At 38.5% G+C, this 20,329-nt stretch overlaps 1 protein-coding gene across 2 annotated transcripts in view; it reads right to left on the reverse strand.

The window, feature by feature from the left end:
• Positions 1 to 20,329, reverse strand: part of SH3BGRL2 (SH3 domain binding glutamate rich protein like 2) — a 76,312-nt gene that overhangs the window by 14,190 nt on the left and 41,793 nt on the right. The window contains exons 3-4 of one of the 2 annotated variants that reach the window (XM_059177228.1): positions 8,348 to 8,428; positions 691 to 5,555 (exon numbers count right to left, since the gene is read on the reverse strand). The exons of the other annotated variant lie outside the window; for it this stretch is intronic. Coding sequence (XP_059033211.1) covers positions 5,544 to 5,555; positions 8,348 to 8,428 — 93 coding nt within the window. The 3' untranslated portion in view covers positions 691 to 5,543. Of the gene's footprint in view, positions 1 to 690; positions 5,556 to 8,347; positions 8,429 to 20,329 lie in introns of those variants that run through there. 2 annotated transcript variants of the gene reach the window in all.

Genomic DNA, 20,329 nt, shown 5'->3' on the forward strand with positions numbered 1-20,329 from the left:
CACAAGCTATACATGTAATTTAACATTTTATAGTGGCTACCTTAAAAAAAGTAAATTCATTTTAATATTTAATTTAACCCAATGTGCCCCAAATATGATCATTTAAAAATGCAGTCAATATAAGAAGAATCAGTAAGTTATTTTACATTCTTTCCTTCATACTACATCTTCTAGTATGCCAGGATCCTATTAAAAAGCTATTAAAAATGCTGTCCCTGGGCAGCAAGAGCCTCAGAAGATAAGGCTGCATGGTAATTTCTCATTCTTATACCCACCAGTCAGTTCACACACATGAAAACATGCTATGAGCACATCACACTGGGCTTTATTCATAGGCTACAGATCTAACTCCTTCAGCTTAAGGATTACTTAACTGTGAAACTGTGAGTATAGGTTCAAAACAATCTATAACTTAAAGTAACTTTTTTGATGTCCTTTTAAGTATAGTATCATTTTGGCCTAGCGTAATCTTACATTTTGGTAAACTAAGGAAATGTGCATATATAAAGATTTCCTTTCAATAAAATTTTGTAGCAGAAAACCAAATGATATTAATTTCCTGCCAAATAACTAGAATTGATGAGCCTTAGGATAAGCTTCAAAGAAAGAACCCTGTTAGAGCACAGAGGGGCTTCTCTGGGCGAATATGCGGACAAGCTGAAAATTAGCACACAATAAAAACACACAATATATGCACTTAACTTTATTTTCTCCAAATAGAAGAAAGCTTCACATGCTTTTCATATTTCTGGTAATTGCTTCAGAAGATTTTTCTACTCTAAATATAATTTCTCTTTAAATAGTTAAATAAGCATTAACTGATAAAAGGTAAGTTATAAAGAACTTTTACAAATTGATAATTAAAAAACAGAATACCATAGGAAAAAAGGTAGGAGACGCAAAGAAGAACTGCCAAATTCCTACTTAGGAATTACCATAATAAAACACATTCAACCTATTAGTAATCAAATATGTGCAAAATGAAACCGCAATGAGATACCATGTTATATTTTTTGGCTTGACAAAAACTTGATTCCAATGATCCTGAATGTGGGCAGGATCTAGAGTACTGAAAATTCTAGGATACCAGTGGAAGTGTGAGCTGGTACCATGACTTTGGAGAACATATCTATTGATAATGTGCTTTACTGTACCACACAGCAATTCTATTCAAGGTATACATCCAGTCTTGGCTATGTGCACCAGAAGTCATATAAAAGAATGTTCATAGCAACACTGCCTTTTTCTATTTCAAAGAAAGATGCAGTTCAATATCCAGCAACAGAAGAAGGGAAAAACTGTGATACAGTCATACAATGAAGTAGTACCTAGCAGTGAAAAGAAACCAGGATACCTGTTCCAAAACGATAGCGCCCAATTGCAAAGAACGTAAAGTGACAGAAGAATACAGTTCAATGCCATTCATTATTACTTAAAGGTACAGAGGATAAAGGAGGTAAAACGGTAAAGGGGAGAAAGGCTATGATCTGCAGACTTCAGGAGAGGGGCTCCCACTCTCAAATGGGGATGGGAGAGGGCCCGAGAAGAGCACACAGCGCCTCAAAGGAAAGGCACTGAGCTGGTGGCAGGCACACAGGCGCTTGTTCTCTTTATATTTTAGTGTGTGTGTATGTACGTGTATATATTCCATTGCAAGAAATAATCTTAAAACCTGGAAGGGCTGTAACAAGCAAAGGAGATTACACATAACATTTCATGACGAACGGAGTACCAGGAGCTGACCTCGACCCTATGGTTCATCACTTGTTGGTAATGGCCAACCCTGACTGAGTTCTCCTTCACGGTGGAGACTCCTGCCCTGCTCAGACAGTACCCACTCCAGTCCAGGGGCTCAACACATGCTGACTGAAAGGATAACCTGCACTTCTAGAAGAACTAGGAACACTGAAAATCTGGGGTATAAGTGGGCAGTAATGACCTGGCTTCTTTGGCCTCACGATTTGGCACATTTCCTTCAAACTTAGTCTGTTCTCTTTTCTCTCCTCCTTCACCCTCCTTCTGTCTCGGTGCTTAAGGTCTGAGATAGTTCAGTGATGAGATCAGCTTCAGACTCGGCCTTCAGAAATGTTTTCTCCCGCTTTCGGAGAGGGCTGCTTCAAGAGAGGCCTGGCTGTTTAAGGGTGGCGGCTACACTGTACTTGGTTTTTTGCACCCAATTAAGGGAACAAATCCACCAGCCTGTGGCTTCAGTGTACTCAGGAAAGCACTATATCTACTGGAACAACCAAGGGAACAAGAGATCTAATGCGTCCTTGGTCCTGGTCACTGAGAGGATTCTGTGATCACTTCCCATCACACATACACATAGGACCACATCATGTTGGTCTCCTCGAATGGTCAAATGCTCTGTCCACATTTTTACAACAAATCTGCAGCATTCAGGTATGAGATTCAGGAACAGGAGTACAAGTATAACATCCCAATTGAACAGGAAGGTTTCAAGCAAACACAGAACTGACATTAGAAAAGGTATAAGAAATGGCAGGGGACAAACACTCCATTTTCAGAATATGTGTTTTCTGGAATTTATTTCTCTTTAATGCTGAATATAAAATCTGAGGTTTTACCAGGGCCCTTAAAGACAAATGCATATACACTGAAATCTAAAAATAATAATCATGCAGATCAAAGAGGGCCCTGACACTTAAGAAATGCTGTTAAATGAAAAGTATTTCTAGATAAAGCAAAACCCTATATAGCAAAATCAAATTAAAAAAAAACAAAACAAAACAGAAAGAGGCTTTGGTACCTTTCAATAACAGAAGACAAAAACAAGTTTAGTTCATTTTTAAATTCATGTAACACAAAAACAGCTAGGTATTTAAAGGAATCTATAAAACAGAAACACATCTAAAATATATCAGAATTTGACAGAGAAAAAAAAATTTTCCTTTTCTTCTCTTTGATTTTAACAAAACACTGGAATTTGGAAAAAATCAGTATTTCCCCAACTAAATTTTCTTTTGGTCTGCATATACCTAGCAGGATGGCACTCTGTATTTTATCTAATTTTAAACTGGCATAATTTTATTTTTAGCAGCACATTTCCTTTGTCCCAATGAGCCTACTCCAGGAAATAAAAATTCTGAAATGCCTTTGATATTACATCTTACGTCTGCAACTCCCACCTAGTTCTTTCCTAGGTTTTTAAGAGTGTGAATATTCAAATCTAAAGGCAGCTAGTTAAAGAAGGGAACAGGAAACCATTACATGTTTGGAATTTAGCTGGTAAAACAGTACAAGGAAAGAGACAAGCTCCTCTGAAAACAACCTGGTCCCAGAGGGCAGTGCCCGGTGGAGCCTGGGTATTGCGGCAAAGGCCACACAGGGTGCTTCCACCTCCCTCAGAACAAGTACAGCACCAGCCAGGGCTGGGCTCTCTTATTTCTATGCTGATTTAAAAATAATCATTATTATTATTAAAATAATGAGGTGAGGAGAAGACGATGTGCGACCGGTAGCAATTTAGCAATGCCATCCAACTAGTCGGTTTAGGAGACCCATTCGGGTCCTGCCATAACCACAGTAAAGCAAAAGTTTTAAGATAAATAGATCTGAGGAGCTGTCTTTGTCTAGCAAGTCTCTTGTTGATCCCACAACCCCAGAATCTAACTTGCAAGGCCTGGATCTTACCAAGTTGGTTCTTGGTGCTCATTGGCAAGAACAGACTAAATGAAGTTAGACCACTGTGGCATTAAGCTTTTTAAAACTGTTGTTATCTGCAAACGAAATTCTGAGCCTAGTCAGAAGACGCACGGACTCAAACACAATATCCAGTTCAAAATAAAAGATTTCTGGATAGTCCCTGGGATTTATCAGATGGAATGTGACCTGGATCTTCTTTAATGCCACCTAAGCAGTAATACCCATGATTTCACAGCAGCTTTTCTTGGAGAGAAAATTGTGGGTCGGTCATGTATCTGTTCCAGTCAAGTCGAAATCTATGGTCATGCTTGCTCTTCTTCGGTTCCCAGTCCTGGGCTGCAGATCTCAGGCTGGGGTTTCCGTGTCAGCATTCAAGTCCTTTAGAGTGGTCCACATTTAGTTAGTTGGAGGGTGAGAGAACACAGGTGACAGGGCTTTCGTTCTTATGTACTTTGAATTTCTTACATTCTGCTCAGAATCTGAATGACAGGTCCAGCATGACGATGCTGAGGAAAGCAGAGTATTTTAGGCAACCCTCTAAGAATTTATCCTATTCGAGACTGTTTATGTTTGGCAACCAAAAAATCCAAAGACCATAAACAGGGACAAGGATGGAGAAAAGGAACCTTTGCCTGAAGGAAGCAGACATGCTCAGCATCCATTCCGAAGGCAGTAGAGAGATTCTACATGCCCAGTACAATTCAGAGCTATTCTCGGACAGTTCCTTTCTCTGAAAGCTCACTGGTATCCACACATGGAATGAGAATACGTATCTACATTACCCTGAAAAATCTGGGACTATACATTGGCCAGAAATAGTAGCAGGCAGTTAAAGGTCTGGTGAAAAGCAACCAAGGGAAAAAAAATGAAATTGTACCCCAATATTAGTATCTTTTAGTATGCCTCATTAAGGGCTCACAAAATATATCTAGCCAAGATCTTCCTTTCTCAAAAAAAATATAATCCATTCACAAAATAGAATAAGCAGCTGTTAGTTAGGGAAGCTGCATTTAAAAATATGTTACTTGTGCATAAAGAAGTTGCTAGAGCTGAAAATCCCTTCAGATAGGAGTCAGATCATTTCCCTATAAATTTACTATCTAATTAGGACACCTCCTAAAATACATCTTTTCTAAGCTCTCTTTTACATTTAAATAAAACTTTTCCCTTGCAGGAGATGAAGAAGCCTCTATTTTCCAAAATACCAACTATTTTTATCCCTGTAACTTGGTCCTGATCACACATTGTTGTGACAGTGATTTCTGGAAACATCTGTAGGAGTTTGGAGGATTTATGGAAGTAAGAGTGTCCATTACCAAAGGAGGCTAGAACATCTTTATCTAAAGGTGCTATCACGAAGCCCAGGACTAGTGACAGTTGTGACTTTTGCAGCAAAAATCTGCAGCCCTTTGTCAGCCAGCATTGCTTTGTTCCTCTATGATCAAAAGATTCTACTAGCTTGGCAAACTAAGTTCAAGGATATGATCCAGGCTGCTTAAAGAGAGGCGGGTCTGAGCAATACTGGCATCAACTACAACCTAGGGCAGATCCAACATCTTCTCTCCAATGGTGCCACCCACTTTATCTTTCAATCATTAAGGAAGCACACCTGTAACAGGTTAGAGTACCTCCAGGTGAATGAGGCAACTGCAGGCAATTTTGAAAATAAGGGAAAACCCACCACAGTCCTGATTTGGTTCTAAGCAATCATGCAACCCCATTTTACCCATGTCTTCTAAAAACACCTTTTCCGTGGCAAGCAAAGTTACTGATGATGCACGTGGCTTTAGTCACAGTGATGCATTAGGTAAGCAGGTGTGTGCTGAGTACCAAGGGGCACTCCAAAATGCATCTCCGTTATCTTCCACTTGTCTTCTCTAAGGTTCTGCCTATTTATTTAAAAAAAAGAAAAAAAGGTCACTTGTTGCATTGGGTTGATAAGAAAATTCATCCCGGCAATGATTTTTAATGATGTCAGGAATGGAGATGTTGGAAATCATAAGAAATCACCGCCATGTGATTGATGAGAGCAAATCCTAGGTTTCAGGATCAGCATAGATTGCAATCATACCCACCTGACCTGCCAAGTATGAAAGGAGAAAGGAACCCACCTGTTTCTAATGACTGCACTGACTGACCATGATTTACTAGCTGTTATATATTTTGAATATCACCTCTGAATGGCAGGGGTCCCAAAGCAGAAACTTCTACTCCAAACTCTGCTTTAGGTCTAATTAAGCAACAAACCTGATGGTTTTCTATCTGAAAATTATTGGTGAAAAGGCCTCCTTTTCTCTTAGGTAGGTACCCAGGATGGGTTGGCTTCTACTGGCTCCAACCAGCCAAAGAGGAAGTGGGCTCTCCTAGGGTTTCTGTCCTTTCAATTTTTTGAAAGAAGAGAAGTGAGAAACCTGTATTTTTAATATGAGCAACACATTAAATTCTTTTCAAAGTTCTGTGTAGGACAGATGCATCCAGACCCAGTATGTCCTACAGGCCACCATTTTGACCTCTCACCTTTCTCTGCCTGTCCATGTCTAAGAACTGCCCAGAGTCTACCTTACACCTGGGCCTGTTGGGCTTGTGAACGTTCTCTTCCTACCATCTCTCTATTCTCTCCTCACTGTGTAAGAGCAATTACAGATGCTAGTGGTGATTTATATGTTCCCCGACATATATGTATATAGTACATAGATAGCCCTATTGTTTATGAACATATACTGTAGAGAGGGAGGGAGAGAAAGGAAAGGAGAAAAGGGGGCATCCATCTTTTAGTACCTTATACCCATGAGTGCTCTGTCTAGGCCTTTGAGTGTGGATTGTGGATTGAGCGTGTTTTACTACCACAGTAAAAAAAAAATATGTTGAGTAGGAAGGGGTAAAAGCTGAATTGCTGTTCAACATATTTTCACCTCTCTCCTATGCCAAGTGTGAGTTGCCATTAACCCTTAAGGCCTTGAATGATTCACGAGAGAAGACTGCACAAACACTGCTCCATGGACTTGCACTTTGGTTCCATGTGCTCCTGCTCACGTGACCGACTGAGGGGCTGGAATTTGGTGGGCTGAATGGGTGGGGTTTAATGCCCAGGGCCTTTAATGCCTTTGGAATGGTCGACTGAAATCAAGCAGCTGTCAATGGCCTTGGAAGACCAACTTTAACACTGTGACCACATGTCATATGAAAATGCATACTTATAGATTATAGACTTCCTGGGAAATTTATAAAAATAAATATTTTTAAAGAGTAGAAAAGTCAGCCTTCAAAGTCTCTAAGGAATCTGCCTCTTCAGGGAAAAATGAGAACAAAGATGGCAGGCACACAGTATTTTTTTTTTTAAGGTTTTTTTTTTTGCAGAGATAATGATGTCCACTAGATTTATACATCCTTTAGATTACTCCCACCCGTGTTTTTTCCAGGTCTTTGAAGATAAATCTGGATTGTTTAATATTTTTGGATGAAATATGTTGTAAAAACACTATAATTTTCCTAACAAGTATTCCAATGTTCCATCTTTATAAAAATAGTTTTAAGAACCTTTAAATATTATATGTGTGGGTTTTGCCACTGTTTAAAACATATGCATGGAAACCACCCACAACCATCTGTGGACTTAGTAATATAAAAACAAAGCAAGATTTCACATCGGCTATGAACTGCGGGTGTTGGTATAAAATTTATATTATTAATAATTTCTGCTTTCCTCCCATAGGTGTTCCAGAAATGGACAGATCCTGGGAAGCCTCAAGAGACCTATTGCTTACAGACATCAAAGTACCCAGTACTGCACTTTCATTTCAATTTAGTGTTAAAAATAGATACTTTAGAATTCAGTCTCAATTTGAAATAGAGTCAAAACCTCAACTGGTTTGTATAAAAAGACTGCAAGGAAATATACCCAAAAAAGTTAACATGCTTATCTCTGGGTGGTGGGATAATAGGTGATTTTTATTTTCTACTCTACTCTATACTTTTGTATTTTCTTAAATGAACCTTTCCTAAATGAGGCTACTTTCATAATCAGAAGAAAATGGTATTTTTTAAAGGGGGAAATAAAATATTACCTTATTTAATAAAGAAACCCTATTTTTTACTTTGGAAGTGAATCTATATATTTCACAAACTTGTAATAATATATATAACTTCTGGTCTTAATACTAGAAAAGCTTGAGTCTTTTATGTTTCTTCAAAGACATATGATATAATAAAGTAGCTTCAAAAAGCTTTCTGATTTAGTTTAGGAATTTTAGTGTTTTTTTCAAAGTTGACCATTTATTATTACAGACCATCTCCCTTCCAAAGTACAGGAGTTAAATGTGCAAAAAATGTTAAAATATGGCTTTGATTCTGCGATTTTGAAAAAATATAAAATAATGTAAACTTGCACTTTAAAATAGAAAGCACTTACTACCTAAATTCTTCTTGGAAGAGGGGATATAGATTATAAATAAAATAAATGATAGATAAAATTAAACTCTAATATACAACAATTGAAAATTGGAGGGAAAAAAGCTGGACTTCTTTGTGTGTTTTTACACCAGGTAGTCCCTGACCGTGCACTTGAACAAGCAAAATTTAAAAATTTAGGAGACTACATACGCATTCCTCCAACACCTTCAATGTCAACCCCTAGAGACAATTCAAAAAAGATAATTTTAAAGCAAAAAAAGGATTTCCCTACCTTTGATGCCAACCGTGGTTTCAGGCCTAAAAATGAATAGACCGTGTTGCTTTCCTTTGCTTCAAAAAAACTGTCATAATCCTAGAAAAAAGAGGAAGAGAAAAGAAAAACAAAAAAACAAACAATTATCAGTATTTGGTGCTTCTAAAAAATTCTTTATGGAAACGAAAAAATGCGCCATTGCTTCATGCAGGCCAGGGAAGGCCTATATAAATCTACTGGATTGGCTCTGCTGGAGCATAAAAATTTCTCTGAGTATGATGATGGGTGTACCATGTTTTTAATACAAGGCCTGTGACAGGATTAAAATGTAAAACACTGACAAGACAAGTGAAATCAGAACATGTTCCCTCTCCCTCTTGTGCCAAACTAACATTTATTTGTGTGAAATCACTCTGATAAAAGATTCTACTTCGGATGCTTCCATACGAAAGGCTGACTCCCAATTCCATTTTTATATTTTGTTATCTAGGGCTTTAAAAGAAAAAAATCACTGGGTAAACAGAAAGCCATAAAGGTCTCCATGTGTCAGTGCAAGTGCTTCTATTCTGCTTTTGAAGTTTTCCACATTCTTTCAGACTGTGTCTTCAGAGAGAATATAAAGATCAAATAAAACCTAGAGGAAACTATATCCTCTGTAACATTTATCTCTGCCTCAAACACAGAATCATTTTTTTCTTCCTACTTTCACAAGAGAAACTAAGAAGGAATTCTGGTCAAGGTGTTCATCAATTGTTTCTTTTCAAACTTTGCATAGATGTTAACTATATGGTTTCTAAGTTCAGGTAAAGCAGTCTCAAAATTCGGTAGTTCCTTGGATAACTTTTTCCAAAGGATCAATGTAAGGAGACAGTGATCAGAATCACTGGAGCCATTTGCTCTGTGCAAGGGACTTTAAAATCAGTACTTCATTCATTCCCCACCACAGACCACCAGGTTGGAGACTGGCTCCGAGTCAAGAAAGTCTGCCCAAGGTTGACAGGCAGTCCGTGAAAGAGCTGAGATTTGGGGCCAATTCTCACTGACATTAAAATCAATGCTTTTTGGACTCTGATGCTTTCTGGCCAGAAGGAAACCAGGTATGGGGCACCCTGTATTTCAGTCACTGAGTCCTAATGAATTCGCTGCTGAGCCGAGCCAATGGCATCACAAGTATTTCTGAAACCCGTCTAGGAATCTGGATGACAGTCCATCACTTGAAGAATGGAGATTTGCTTCCTGTAAAGGATGCCTCAATGATGAAAAAAATCTTTGAATTATTTCACTCTGTATAGAGACTCCCTTGTTCAAATGCTTTAGCAAGTCGGGTGTCATGGGGTTTTGAAGGCAGCTTGATTTGAATTCACGATCCTCTAAGCCTCAGGCCTTCCACTTGCTCTTCTTCCATAGATGTTCAGGTGGTAGCTCCCCCTGCGAGTTAGGAACAGGCATAATACAGTGCACCGCCGAAGAGAGCCTTCCTTGACCTGACAAGAAGGAGCAATATATCTAAAAAGCGAGGCTCAGCAAAAAACCCTACGTCAAAAGTGGCATTTTAAGGGGCGCCTGGGTGGCTCAGTGGGTTAAGCTTCTGCCTTTGGCTCAGGTCGTGATCCCAGGGTCCTGGGATCGAGCCCGATGTGCCCTCTCCTCGGTGTGGAGCCTGCTTTCCCCTCTCTCTCTTACTGCCTCTCTGCCTACTTGCGATCTCTCTGTCAAATGCATAAATAAATAAATAAGTGGCATTTTAAGCTGAAAGATGGAGGAGGAGAAGAGCTGACCAAGTGAAGGGCTGGGACAGGGAACAGCCCTGGTGAAGAGTGAAGCTGGCAAGTCTGACAGGGAGGAGCATATGCCAGACTGTGCAACACCAAGAAAAAGATTTTGAATTTTACCTTAAGTAAAAAAGGAAATCATGTATGGGTTCTGGGCAAAGAGCAGAATGATTTACTTTCCTTTAAGAAAGCAGCTAAGTTAGGGATCCCTGGGTGGCTCAGTCCATTGAGCACCCAACTCTTGATGTCAGCTCAGGTCATGATCTCAGGGTCCTGGGATCAGCCCCACACTGCACCGTACCCAGTGGGGAGTCTGCTGGAGATTCTCTCTCTTGCCCTCTGTGCCTCTCCCCACTCACGTGGATACTCTAAATAAATGGAGATGAAATCTTTAAGTCCACTGTGTGGAGAATGGCTCAGAGACAGGCCTACAAGAAGGAAAGCAGGGAGAAAAGTCAAGGGAGTAGTGTTGTAATCAGGTAAGAAGGTGGCAGCCTGAACCCAACCCACGATAATGGAGAGAGAGAAAAGTGGACAGACTGGAGAGATTTTGGAGGAAGAACTGACCATACTCACCTGTAGAACTGTGGGGGAGGAGGTTAGAGAGAATTAAGACTTAAGGCAGCTCTGACCTTTGTGATTTGACAGAAAAGACCAGAGAAAAAGCAGATGTGAGAGTAAGGCTGAAGTGGTTTCAAAATGTTCAGTTTGAGCAACTGTAAGGGACATCCAAGTGAAGAAGGTATCAGCGAGGCAGCTGGAGGTTTCTAGTGACTATCTAGGATTTACAGATTTTGTAGTTTATAAAATTTAATAATTTTTTATAAGAAAAAGGATGTCACAAATAATACAGGTCTAACAGAACTTAGGCAAAATCCCATGAACTGAAAATACTGACAAATATTCTTTGTAACAAAGGTATTTCCAAATAGTTGAATACCATTTTACTGATCTGGGTTCAGATCCTGTTCAATGCATACTTTCTCTGGCTTTAACATCACTATGGCTAGGGGGCTTCTTACCTGAATATTGAATTGGATCCTCCCAATAGCTTAGATATTGTCACTTTAGGTAATTAACTCCTTTCAAAGCGACAAATATAAGATCTGGTAATTAACTTTTTAAAAGCAGAATAATTTAAGGGCAGTAATTTTTAAAAGCGTGCGTTACAACAGTACCTGATACACACCAGGTTACCAATATTTGTCAAGTGGATGAATGAGTTATGTTTGCTAATTAATGACTGATGGGTCATGCTTTAGGAAATCTTATGCTAGTAACATGCTAGTAACATAATTGGAGTGACTCCTATCCTACTATGGGTTCTTAAAAATTATGTAAAAAATTTATTTTCTGATATTTAAAAGTCTGATGAATCTCAAAGTGTAAAAGGTTTTCAGCTTTTTTTTTTTTTTGTCATATTTAGGCAGATAAGAGGTTGATAATTTAAAATCTAGGATTTCTTACTAGTTAATACCTCCTTTTAGAGATAATAAATTAAACAGTATGACTGAAATAATTTAAGAATAAAGTAGTATTAGAAAATTTTAAATCACCTCCTATTAAGACGTAAGTTTTTATGGCCTTAGGCATTCCCCAATAAAAGAGAAAGTGCTGCTTTCTTATCAAATTCATCTCATTTATCAGGCTTCTATTTTTAAAAATGTATTAAGGTTTTTACTGCAAAAGTTAAAAGCACTGTATTTTAAAAACTCACTATAAAGCCTCGAAGTAGACTTGCTGAATTCTATATAGTCAAAGACACTTTCTGGAATGTCTATAAATACACATCTACAAGTTATCTATTTCAGCAAAACCAACCTTCTGGAACTGTACAATATAATGATCAGTTAACATTACCTTTGGAGAAGGGTACAAATATATGAAGCATATTCAAGATAAAATTGCCCAGTTTCAGAAGCTAGTACATTTTCATTACACATAAGACAAAAGAATAAAACTCACTTTGTTTCTAGTGCAAGAAAAGAGAAATTTCTGGACTATACAGGTATCAACATAACTGAGCACTATTACTAATGGAACATCTATCTAAATGCTGCAATTTTAAGAAAAATAAAGAAGGCTAAACAGCTGTTAAGAAGGGCGGGGGAAGCTTCTGTCACCTAAACTTCTGTTCGCATTCAAGTGAAAACCAATGTCAGAAGGTTTATAAGCTCATGATAAAATCTACAACAGGTAGAGTGCACAATAGCCTCCTGCTTCCACAGAGCTCACTTAAGTACATTACCTGTACACCATGATTAGACTGTTAAGGACTAGACAAGAATTTGAGACAAAGACCTTAAAGTTCTTTGCCCTTTTAGTGTTCCCTAGGAGAACAGTGAGGAAAACCCACAGCAGCCACACTGCTAGGCTGTATCACTTCCCACACTAACTCAGTGACAGTTAAGTGACAGACCCATATTATTTCCAAATGCCAAGGGCACATCCAAACAGGAGGCTGTGCGGAATAAAAACTACATGACTTGTAAGGAAATGGTGGCAGCAGTTGGTTCTAACTGAACCAAAGCAAATTTGGTTTACCCAAAAGAAAAATAAATAAATAAATGCTAAGACAACCAACGTTATTGCTGCTGCAGCTGAAAATGGGCAGAGGCTCCTTCTTAATATTTTTCAAGCCTGAGGGTAGCCTCTGAGCAGAATATCTTATTTAGTGGTTAAGGACTATGAATGCTATGTTGTATTTTATAAAATCTTGATATAGAAAGAAAAAATAGTTGACAGTTCCAATCCTGGTAGGGTATGTAAGATGTATTTGTCTGAAACAGCTTCATTCAGCAATTTCTATGCCAAACACCAAAAATATGGGTAAGCCCAAAGCTGAGAATTTTAAATTCCTAATTCATGTTTAACATTTCTGACCATGCTGGTACAAGATGGCAGAATGAGCAAACAGAGCGACCCAAGCACCAATGGAAACTGAATGGAAAAAAAAAAAATTGTGTGTTAAACATAGGAAAAGGAACCAGCAATAACATTTTAAGAAATACCCAGAGGAGTTAAGTGAAGAGGCAAAAATTAATTAAGAGAATCTCTTGGATATTGACATTCATGTCATTCTCCTTTAAGCCACAGGGATTTCGTAAAATAGAATAACATACCCTCCTCTATGACTGTGGACACAACAGCTCTAGAGAGATTAGCACTTATAGGTTCATACCAAAATAAATATTAAATATGTTTACATATTATATTTTAGAATAGTTATTACAGTCAGAGAGGAGAATGTGACGTATAAGCTTTAGCAATGCTGTGCACGTGTGTGGGGGAGAATCAACGTGGGGGAGACATGAGAGAAGCTATTAAGAATGCAGATTTCTCTTCATCTTTCAAAGAAAAACGTGCCCTCTAAAGTTTTATATCAAGGAATACAGGCACAGAATGGTGATAACCAAGAAAACTGCAAAGCCGAACCTCACAGGAGAGGCGATCTCTTGGGAGTTCGGAGTGGGGGGCACCTAAGAAGCAGGGCAGAGGAAAACGGACTTTTCACTTCTGACCCTCCTTTATTGTCTTCACGTTGATAGTATTAACACGGCCTTAGTGTCTTTAACAGTTTTGTTTTCTTTTCATTAACTCTAACTGCATGAGGCTCAGAAAGAGAAACATTTTAACCAAAAGAAAACCTCCAATGTGATCCTATTTAAGATACACCGTTAAACATGCAGCTGGGGCAGCCAGAACCTGTCTGAATGAAGGTTTTCAATATTCACGGCATAAGCCATCGTCTTCATGAAAGACACGTCCCAGGGATTCATCACTGCAGAATACTGCAGCAAACATCTCACTGTGCTGAAAGTGGGAGATTAAACATTTATACATAGAAGAATACAAACTACGGTTATATAAGAGAGATAAAACCGCAAAGAATATCTAATTAAATTGTTATGCTTCTAGGCATACAGCTGATCAGCAAGAGATAGAGAGGAATTCCTATCACCCCTTCCCCACCGCCTGACTTTTTCCTTTCCTAGTATCTGTGAGGATGTCAAATAAGATTATTTACAGTAAAACATCTGAAGATTGTTCTTGATTCGATAAGTTATCTTTAATTTGAATTTAATTCAAATTAAGTTTCTTAAGAAAATTCTACCTGTAGGAGAGGCGAGTTTCCAACAGAGGTGATTTTCTAAATAGATTTCATTGTAAAAGTTAGAAGATGCCTCAGTGAGCTTCCTCTTAAGACTTGACTGTTATTAATAAAATGGGAATGCGAATGCTCAGAACTTCGACAAGGTGGGACCCAACAGAATAGGTTAGCTACCTGCTCAGATGAAAACATTTGTGTAGCTATTCACCCATTCATACAACCAGTGTTTGGTTAAGTATGTTCTGGGTTCCTAGCATCATGCAGATACTAAGGTAAATATGCCACAGAGCCTGCTGAAGGGAACACAAGGAACCTCACGGACTGGCTGAAGGGAACTACATGAAAAAAAAATTCTGAGATAAAGATCCTAACGGGAATGAGGCACAGGTTTGCTGGGCCTAGGGGAGGGGCAGTGAAAAGCAGAGCCCTAGTGAGACAAAGCTCAGTAACAAGGCCCGTTTGAATTAAGTTCTGAGAGAGAAAGAGGGTGGAATTCCTTAGGAGATAAAAATTACAGGATTTGGTAATGAAGGGGGATTGAGGGGAGGAAAATGAGTCTGGGATAACTTCCAGGGCTTTGCCTTACACACCATGGAGATGATGTAGTCATTAAGCCTACGTAAATAACATCCATATTTTAGAGACAGAGCACAATCTCCTGTGAATAACGGAAATTTTACTTCAGCTTTCCTTTTTTTACTTTTCCTTATTGGCTCCAACAATCAGAGTTACAGTAACACAAAATTACTGTCAATAATTCAGCCTGGGTCAAAATTCTATCACTATGTTCTACTCCATTCTGCCAGACGATGGACTTCATTTTCAGAGGAGACTCGGAAACAGCTAATCTTGTGTTTCTCAAATGTGGCCTCTAAAGAACCCGCGGAGGCAGAAGAAACAACAGACCTTCTAGATGGCCCCTCCTCGGAGCTAAGCATGGTTTGACATTTTTAAATGACTAGAAAATAAGATGAAGAAAACCAAATGAAAAAGAAGATGTAGCAGAGAATTGGTGGCCTGAAAAGACTAATTTATCAGTTGGCCCAACCCTTGATCTAGAACATTGCAGGATATATTTTGAGGCAGCCCCTATAAAAGTGAAATTTCTTTTGAAGCCTTGTTCAATCTTAAAAATCCATGGAAATCAGGCATCCTGCCCCATAATGTATCTGTGTTTCTTTTGCCATTAAAAAATATGTTTTGCAATGTACTCAAAATCTTCAAGCAAAATGCTGTTTTGGGCAGACAGGCAGTCTTTATCCTATGACTTTGGGCACCCCTGAGCCCTCAGAGACTGAACTTGTTTTAACTTTTACTAGTTTTCATTTTGCCAAGTGATTTCTTCTTCACCTCGAACCCAGATTCTAGGGCCACTCAACAATAACCCTTCATTTCTTAATAAATCCCAAAATATTTTTGTTATTTGACAGAAGACTCTTGAAGAAAGAAGGAGAAATGACTCTAAGGAAAAGAAAAACAGTAGAATAGCTTGAATGAGAATGTACTTTACAAAATAACATTCAATTTAATGCATTCTTCAAAAGAGCTTGCCAGTTGCAAACTATTATTTCAAGTGACTGGAAACAAACTAAATAGCCCATAGGGAGGGAATGATTAAGTTAATTATAATAATCCACCCAAGGGAGTAAGATGCAACCTCTAAAAACCAAGCTTATAATGACATGAAAACTACTTCTGTTAGAGAACAAAGCAGGGCACAAAACGGTATATACAGTATGATAAAAAAATGTGACTTTAAAAATTTAAATCAACTGATAAAAAAAGAGAACATGTATAGGCCAAATGTTTGCAGTTGTATTTGAAAGGTAGTATTTATTGTTCCCCCTTTCTTATTCTCGTTTTTCAAATATTCTCTACTTCCATAGTCATTTTAGTGTTGGGAGAAAAAAGTAGCAACAATAATAATGTTGGATAACCAATTCAATACGAAAATCTCTTTAAAATATCTCTTTCCAACAACTTCTTATAAGATTTCAGGCTGAAAATCATTTCTTACATTTATGTGTGGAGATATATATTTACATGTTCAAATTCAATATATTCAAATTAAAATATATGATTTAAAAAAAAATCATATGCATGAATCAGGGATTTTAAAATTGATCATTAAGGGAGTTGGTTCTGCATGCTTCAAAAAGATGCCCAAACACACTTAAAATGTAGAAACAATAAAACTACATACATTTAGGTGTTCTGTGGTGTGCTTCTGAGCCTCCACCAATGGTTAGAAGACACTAACATATCTCCTCATCTCCCTTGATGGGAAAGAAAGAATAGGAGAGGAGAGGCCACGAGGAACCACTGCGGGTCATTCAGCCTTTCTGCACCTCCTTGAGATTATTCTAACCCATCTCTAGTCTACTTCTAGGCTCCAATTAAATGGACAAAGTTGGAGGACTTGCATTTCCTGATTTCAAAACATATTACAAAGCTACAGTAATCAAAACAGTGTGGTACTGGCATAAAGACAGACACATGGACCACTGTTACTGAACAGAGTCCAAAAAATAAACCCACATTTATATGATCAAATGATCTTCAACAAAGGTGCCCCAAGACCACTCTCAATGGGGATAGGGCAGTTTCTTCAACACACAGTGCTAGGAAAACAAATGCACATGCAAATGAATGAAGTTGAACTCTTATTTTAAACCATATATAAAAATTAACTAAAAAATGAATTGAAGACTAAATATAAAACCCAAAACTATTTGGCAAGTAATGATCTTAGGTATGACTCCAAAAGCACAGTCAATGAAAGCAAAAACAGACAAATGGGGAATACATCAAATTTTAAAACTTTGTTCATCAAAGAATACAATCAACAGTATAAAAGACAACCTAAGAATGGGAGAAGATATTTGCAAATCAGGTATGTGGTAAAGGGTTAATATCCAGAATATACCAAGAACTCTTAAGACTCAACAACAAAAAATCCAATAACCTGATTTAAAAATGGGCAATGGACTTGAATAGACATTGCTTCAAAAATAATATACAATTGTACCATTAAGTGTATGGAATGCTCAATGTCACTAATCATCAGAGAAATGCAAATCAAAATTACAATGAGATACCACCTCACACCTATTAGGATGGCTGCTCTTAAAACAAGATGAAACTGAAAAAAGAAAACAACAAGTATTCATGGGGATGTGGAGAAATTGGAATTCTTGGGTACTGCTGATGGGACTGTAAAATGGCACAACCATTATGGAAAACCGTATGATGGTTCTTCATAAAATTAAAAATAGAATTACCATGTGATGCAACAATCCCACTTCTATGTATGTATCTAAAACAACTCAAAGTGGAATCTCAAAGAGATATTTCCAAACCCATGCTCAAGCAGTACCATTCACAACAGCAAGGAGGTGGAAGCAGCCCAATCTGTCAGTGAATGAATGGATTTAAAAAATGGATATATACACACAACAGAAGCCTTAAAAAAAATTGAAATCTTGTCACCTGCTTCAATGCTATAGGCTAAATGTCTGTATCCCCTGAAATTCATGCTGAAATCCTGATGCTTAAACACCTTTAGGAGGTGATCAGGCCATGAGGGTAGAGCCTTCAAGGATAGGATTAAAACCCTTATAAAAGAGGTCCTCCGTCCCCTTCCACCATGTAAGGACATTTCCAGAAGTTGGAAATCTACAATCCAGAACAGCATCTTCATCAGAACCCAACTATGCTGTCACCCTGATCTTAGACTTCCAGCTTCCAGAACTGTAAGAAATAAATTTCTTGCAAGATACCCAGTCTGTGGCATTTTGTTACAGCATCTTGATGGACTAAGATATATAACAACATGGATGATCCTTGAGGACATTACGCTAAGTGAAACTAGTCACAAAAGGACAAACATTGTATGATTGTATGATTTCACTTCTATGAGATATCTAACATAGTCAAATTCATAGGTAGAAAGCAGAACAACTATTATCAAGGTCTGGGGGGAGAGGACAAAGGGGAGTTGTTTAATGGGTACAGAGTTTCAGTTCTGCAAGATGAAAAGCTCCAGGTATCTGTATTACAGCAATGAATATACTTAACACTACTAACCTGTACAATTAAAAGTAAGATAGTAACTTTTACAATGTATGATTTTAATCAAATATTTTTAATATTTATTTAATTTAATTTAAATGTATTTTTAAGAATCCAAATTTTCCCCACCCTCCACCGAATAGGGAAGGAGAAAAGAAATGAAAAGGGAGAAAATACTTTCCTTTAGTGCAGATGTGTGCATTTTCACTTCCAGTACACTCCACACGTGCCAGTTCCACACACAGAGAGGACAAAGGTTAAACTTTCAACATGAGGACCATGGGCTTTCCAAAATCCAAATCAGACACTGTAAAAGCCATCAGAAAAGTCTAGAAATGGTTTACCTTTAGGTCACCCATTTCCAGAGAAGAATCTTGCTCATGGTAGGGATACTCCCAGGAAATAGCAAGAACAACCAGTCTGTGCAATTTGGGTTCTTGACTACAAACAACTAAAATGGACATTAGCAACTTAACAGGACAGGAAGTTGTGGCAGTAGAGCGGGAAGTTGTGAATCCACATTAAAGCTGGAGAACCAATTTATAAGACGAACTTCTATGTCTGGGTGGCCAAGAACACACCCCGGCCACACCAGGGGTTTGCCCCATTAGGACACCTGCCATGGCTATTCCTGACCCCAAGACCCCTGTCCAACTGCTCCTGTGTTGCTGCCCTGTCTCCTCAATGTTCAAAATCGGGGGTGAGAGAAGTGACTAAACATGCCAATGAGCTCCCATTCAGTGGCAGAATTCTTCCCTACAGGCAGATTATTCAAATACTAAAGGGCAGAGAGAAGGAAATGGTTTACACTGATTACCAAGTAGCTTAGCAGCTGTTTATGTCTCCCATGGCTAGCTCACCCAGTTTAAAATAAAGTAGTTAGTTTCCGGCCAATTCTGGGGAACAGGAGAATCTTCACGCTCACTGGATTCTGTCCCTTGCAACGCAGCAGGTTTCCACAAGCTACCCAACCAGGTAAGACCACTCCTAAACGGTCACTAGGTAAAGCAAGGCACACAGGAGCAGGCAGGATGAATGAGATCATGGCTAGTTGCCCTCTAATGCTTTTGCTTCTGTCAAAGTTGAATTGACTTGATGGTGATAAGAGCAGACACTGTCTTCCAAACTCTGCCAGCACAAACTATAAAGACAGAGTGTGTACCAGTGCTGCTGTCACCAGTCTCACGGGACTAACACTGCTCCATCAGAGAGGAGGCCATTTATCCAGCACAGTTTAATCAATGGGTAAGCCTCTAGCCAGCTCCCAGTCCATCTGAAAAGAATGTCCATAGACTCTGTAAGCCAAAGATACACAGAAATTTAGAAAGTCATAAAGAAGTGAAAGCAAAGGTAAGGAATTAACTTTCTTTCACATTACATTCTTTTATTCATTCAATACATTCCTGTATTAAAAGGGCTCTGAAAAATAGACTTCTATTTTCATGATGACAGACCAAGATGTCTCTTCCTCCTTTATCTTGAAAAATAAACCAAATAAGAATTAAAAAAAAAAAATAAACCAGAAACACCATTTAAAAAAAATAAAACTAGGAGACTGCTATAGCTCTGAACCACCACCTATGCAGGCAGTGAGGAGAGAAATGGTGAGGGGCATGAGAGAGCAGAGGAGATCGAACCTCGCTGTCTGAATAAGCTGTGGGGGCGGCCCCCGAGACGTCAGGAATGGAGGCATTAGCTATTGTGACGGTGTGGTGAGTGGGCAAAGGCAGAAAACAGGGAGACTGAAAATCTACCTACACAGCAGTTAGATTTCCAGGGTACCTCACTCTCTCCAAAGGAACCAGAAGGTATACTATTAATAAATATGGCTTCTGGGAAGCAATAAACTTACAAACAGCAGCATGGAAGGGCAGGGGGGTGAAAACAGCAATGTGAAGGTGAACAGCAATGAGCAAAACCCTCCAGCTCTCGCAGCCTGTAGGTCCAGACCTCCAGTAGCCTGGCTGATATCCCCAAAGCAAGAGACCGAAGAGCCATTCTCCAGAAAAATTAAATCATCATCTGAGAAGAGACTTGCATATTTTA

Source organism: Mustela lutreola, chromosome 6, assembly GCF_030435805.1.
Source record: "Mustela lutreola isolate mMusLut2 chromosome 6, mMusLut2.pri, whole genome shotgun sequence".
NCBI lineage: Eukaryota > Metazoa > Chordata > Mammalia > Carnivora > Mustelidae > Mustela > Mustela lutreola.